At 45.8% G+C, this 5,128-nt stretch overlaps 1 protein-coding gene across 1 annotated transcript; it reads left to right on the forward strand.

Moving 5' to 3' along the window:
• The first annotated feature begins 434 nt into the window (after positions 1 to 434).
• actb2 (actin, beta 2) lies at positions 435 to 4,772 on the forward strand. Its single transcript, XM_035654426.1, has 6 exons — positions 435 to 592; positions 2,073 to 2,202; positions 2,467 to 2,706; positions 3,128 to 3,566; positions 3,674 to 3,855; positions 3,965 to 4,772. The coding sequence occupies exons 2-6, from the start codon at positions 2,080 to 2,082 to the stop codon at positions 4,106 to 4,108; spliced, it is 1,128 nt and encodes a 375-aa protein (XP_035510319.1). The 5' UTR covers positions 435 to 592; positions 2,073 to 2,079; the 3' UTR covers positions 4,109 to 4,772.
• The last annotated feature ends 356 nt before the right edge of the window (positions 4,773 to 5,128 follow it).

The raw sequence follows: 5,128 nt of genomic DNA on the forward strand, positions 1-5,128 counted from the left end.
AATATGAAGTAAGTTAATCAAAAAAAGAGAACAACTGGGAGCGAGGACAGCCTTTGGATAGCAGTCTTTGGGCCTTAGCAGCCTTCACAGGGAGGAGTCCTGGGTGCAAAGCTCTCTCAGTATTAATATAAGTGATCCTAACTGCTCGGAGCAGGTGCAAAGGAAGACATTTTCACACTTATTAAAGTTTATACATCATTTAACTGGTATATAAAACAGTATATCAAGAGATTAAGCTTACTAGGCCTCACAACATCAATCCCTTCCCTTTTATTTTCTCCAATCCTTTGCTATTATCGCCTCCCTCTCTCTCTCTTTCTCTCTCTCTCTCTCGCTCTCGCTCCCTCAAATCGCGAGCGCCCAGTGCACCACAGTGTGCACGCGACGTGCCCCAGTGCATGACGCTGGACCAATCAGAGGGCGCAATTCCGAAAGTTTACCTTTTATGGCTAGAGCCGGGCAGCTGACGCACTATAAAAGTCATGCGCCCACAGCTAACGGATTCACTCTGAGCGCCGTCACACGCAGCTTGTGCGGGATATCATTTGCCTGAAACCGGTTCCCTTAAAGCGAAAAGCCCCCCCACCCAAAGGTAAGAAAACGGAAAAACATTTGCAAGTTTCTAATTTTGGAATAATATTTAACCTGTAAACACTTTGATTGGTTTGTTTTAAATGCAATTGTGTGTGAAATTTGTGGTTTTTGAATGCAAAAAGATGGCAGGGACCACGAGGTTCTTTGTCCTGACATACATCACTGTACTACTAATTTAACTTAATGACTTATTGGTTATGCAGCATTTGTATTGTGCTGATTTAAAGTATGCAGTAGTGATGGTTAGAGACAGTTAGACTGGCGGCTCACAGGTGCTTTTGGATGGACCCGGCTTACGGTTAATGATCCCTTCTAAGTTAATGGTCCTCTTTTAAACTGGGGTTGTCACTGTAGTTTAATATTTGCATATTTCCGGGGTTGTCTTGTATCTTTTTTTCCCTAGCAGGGTGGTTTGAAAGGGGCTCTCCCCCCCCCCTGAGTTGAGGTCGTCTGGATCCCGGCTGCTCCCTTTGTGCGCCCGATGCGGCGGGGTGTGACCTACTTTAGCATATTAGCCTAGCCACATCATGCTAACACCGCCCTTCAAACTTGCAACAGTTGCAGTTTTAATCAAGATTTTATTTCCCCCCTTTGTTCATGGACACTTTGTACACTTCCTGGGTGTGCTTTAAATCTCTCTTTATCAAAGGAATACATTTAGATTTATGAGATATATTTTTCTCTAAACAGTAAAGGGAATAGAATAGGAGGCCTTTACAAAAAGCATTAATTGTCTAATTGATTAATAAAAGTGTCTCGCTGTGAAGTAATGTCTCAACAGCTCGCACACGAGGAAATGAGGAAATGGCGAATGACAAATCATCTACTCTTAGAAAAGGCGTGGCTTTCAGGAAATGGAGCATCAGTCAAGGACTTGTGACCACTCATGAGTCAACATGAGTTCATTATGCAACTGTCCCTTTTTTAATTAGAACGTTTAACGGTAGAAGAGTGGAGTTCGTTAATAACGTGTAATTTAGTAATTCATGTAGCCGTTGGTCAGCTGGGGCAGCGGCCGATGAATGAAACGGTTGGAGTTGATGACGCAGTGCTCTCGAAGCTTTCTGCTCGGTGTTAAAACCGGTAAGATTGTGAGCAACAATGGCGGAGGACGTTAACGGTCGTCAACCGGAGGGAGTGGTCGCACGGCGCCGGTTCCGATAATGTCGAATGTTCGGGGTTCTTTCCGTTCTTTTTTTCTTGACGTTCTCTGCCGCTCTGGCCGCGCGCCATGGCGCCGGTAGCCGCAAAGCTGCTCAAAACCGAACCATGTCCTTATATGGTAATAACAGAATGCAGCGCCACTTCCTTTTGTCTGACTCGGTCGGAATGTAGGGCGTCAGCGCCACCTCGCGGCCGAGCTCCTCAACTGCCGCTAGTTGGTGAACAGGAAGTGAGAGCTCAGAGTGGGCGTTGTTCGTGGAGCTCGATGTGAGGCTTAAGTATTAAACGTGGTTTTTGTTTTTTTGTCTTAACAGTTCAGCCATGGAAGATGAAATCGCCGCACTGGTTGTTGACAACGGATCCGGTATGTGCAAAGCCGGATTCGCCGGAGACGACGCCCCTCGTGCTGTCTTCCCCTCCATCGTCGGTCGCCCCAGACATCAGGTGAGGGACTTCTCTCCAACAGGATGAAAACATGCACACATTTGAATAAACATTTGCTAATTCAACAATTTAAATTAATTCTAATCTACTAAAGAGTTGTAATTCCTTCTGAATTTTATCTTAATTCTAGCTGAAAGTGGCTACAAATGCTATGCAGTCAATTTAACATTAACTAAACTTTTATACAGCCACTAAAATTAAAGTGGCACTTTGCCTCTAACTTGTGTAGAATCTCTTATTAAAACAGTCTGGTCTCTTGTTCAGGGTGTGATGGTGGGTATGGGCCAGAAGGACAGCTACGTTGGTGATGAAGCCCAGAGCAAGAGAGGTATCCTGACCCTGAAGTACCCCATCGAGCACGGTATTGTGACCAACTGGGATGACATGGAGAAGATCTGGCATCACACCTTCTACAACGAGCTGAGAGTTGCCCCTGAGGAGCACCCAGTCCTGCTCACAGAGGCCCCCCTGAACCCCAAAGCCAACAGGGAGAAGATGACCCAGGTACACACCCTACTTTTAAACATGCAGACTTTAACATATGCAGTTTAGCCAGACACTATTCAGTATTGATTGTTCAAAACTACTTGTCTTATTTCCTCCTTAGTCTCCTTCTCCATTCCATTCTCACTTGCTCATTCCTCCCCCTCTCCTCCAGGACTTCTCTCCTATAAGATGATCTATCATCAACAGGTCTCTCTTGACTGTGTGCCTTCTCTGCACTTGTGTCTCTTTAGCTGAGTCAGTAGATCAGCACCTAATAGACATCTGACATGCACAAGTGTGAAGGGATGTTGACTTTCTGCACCGTTTTCTACTAACTTCAATCATAGCCTCACTCTAATGCATGTAGCGAGTGCAGTGGCCACAATAGTTAAACACTGTTTGCTGCAATAAACTAAAATGTTTTCTCCTCTCCTTGCAGATCATGTTCGAGACCTTCAACACCCCCGCCATGTACGTTGCCATCCAGGCCGTGCTGTCCCTGTATGCCTCTGGTCGTACCACTGGTATTGTCATGGACTCCGGTGATGGTGTGACCCACACAGTGCCCATCTATGAAGGCTACGCTCTGCCCCACGCCATCCTCCGTCTGGACCTGGCTGGCAGCGACCTCACAGACTACCTCATGAAGATCCTGACAGAGCGTGGCTACTCCTTCACCACCACAGCCGAGAGGGAAATCGTGCGTGACATCAAGGAGAAGCTGTGCTATGTCGCCCTGGACTTCGAGCAGGAGATGGGCACCGCTGCCTCCTCCTCCTCCCTGGAGAAGAGCTACGAGCTGCCTGACGGACAGGTCATCACCATCGGCAATGAGAGGTTCCGTTGCCCAGAGGCCCTCTTCCAGCCTTCCTTCCTCGGTATGTTTCCAAACTTGAGCTTAACTTGTAATATATGCTAAAACATAACAGACCCTTGGTTACCTTGGACTTGAATTTCCTAACAAGTGTCTTCTATCTGCTCTCAGGTATGGAGTCCTGCGGAATCCACGAGACCACCTACAACAGCATCATGAAGTGCGACGTTGACATCCGTAAGGACCTGTATGCCAACACTGTGCTGTCTGGAGGTACCACCATGTACCCCGGCATCGCTGACAGGATGCAGAAGGAGATCACAGCCCTGGCCCCATCCACCATGAAGATCAAGGTGAGCTGATGTGCTGGAGAGGCAGAGTGGCATTTTGTCATATTTAGTTGACGGTGTATTGGAACAAAATGCTTTGGTATCCTAATGAGTTTGTGTTGTCTCCATGCAGATCATTGCCCCACCTGAGCGTAAATACTCTGTCTGGATCGGAGGCTCCATCCTGGCCTCTCTGTCCACCTTCCAGCAGATGTGGATCAGCAAGCAGGAGTACGATGAGTCCGGCCCCTCCATCGTCCACCGCAAATGCTTCTAAACAGACTGTTCCTCCTCCCCCTCCCCAACCAAACGCCCAACAACTTCAGCTCTGTGCAAAACGACCACACACCACACATTTCTCATACACACTCAGGCGCAGAGCCTAGATGACCAACTCATTGGCATGGCTTCAGTTATTTTTGGCGCTTGACTCAGGATTTTAAAAAACTGGAACGATGAAGGAGACAGTAATGTTTTTGGCTAGGTTATTAAAAAAAGCACCCCAGGGTTCTGCAGTTGCATCTGGGGACTTAAAAAAATGTACATTTTGTTTTCTTTGAGTCATTCCAAATGTTTGTTAACTGCATTGTTCAGACACATGATTCCAAATGTTAACTGCATTGTTCAGACACGTATTCGCCTCTGTGAAGGCTGCCCAGTGGTTGGCGCATACTTAAACATGGTTGTAGTATCGCTTGTATGTAAATTATGTCTGGGTTTTTTGTACTTTCAGCCTTAAAAATATCTTGGTCCTGTTAATTTTTTTGTTTTTGTTATGCAAAACCCAATCGTGACCTCTTCTTCCCCCTGTTGGAGGTTTCATCCCCGGGGTGGTGGGGCAAGGGGTCTCGACGTGAAGGGGTAACATGGGGTGCCAGACCGGTGGGGCCAACCTGTACACTGACTAAACAATCCCAATAAAGTGCACATGTGTTCCGACATGACGTTTGCCTCTTGTCCTCTCTATAAAATGAGTTTAAGGTGAATGTATGTTGAGATGAATGATAATCTGAGTACTAAAATGCTTAGAATATATGATCTTGTTGGAAAAGAGCTTTTTAGTAACATTACTAGTGCAGAAGGAAAAACTCTAGCTGGTAGAGTAAATCCTCTAATGAAACTCCTTTACACATTAAAGCTGCATTTTTGCTGAAGACAGTGCTCTATATTCAACAATATACATCTGAGGTCTCAATACTTTGAGTACGATCTAATGTCAATGATTCCAGTAAATACTGTAACTTTTAAAGTTAAATGCTGTAATGGTGAGATTGATTTAGTCCATATTGGATGTAAA

The sequence above is a fragment of the Morone saxatilis genome, unplaced genomic scaffold, assembly GCF_004916995.1.
Source record: "Morone saxatilis isolate NCDOM2014 unplaced genomic scaffold, NCSU_SB_2.0 Contig14, whole genome shotgun sequence".
NCBI lineage: Eukaryota > Metazoa > Chordata > Actinopteri > Moronidae > Morone > Morone saxatilis.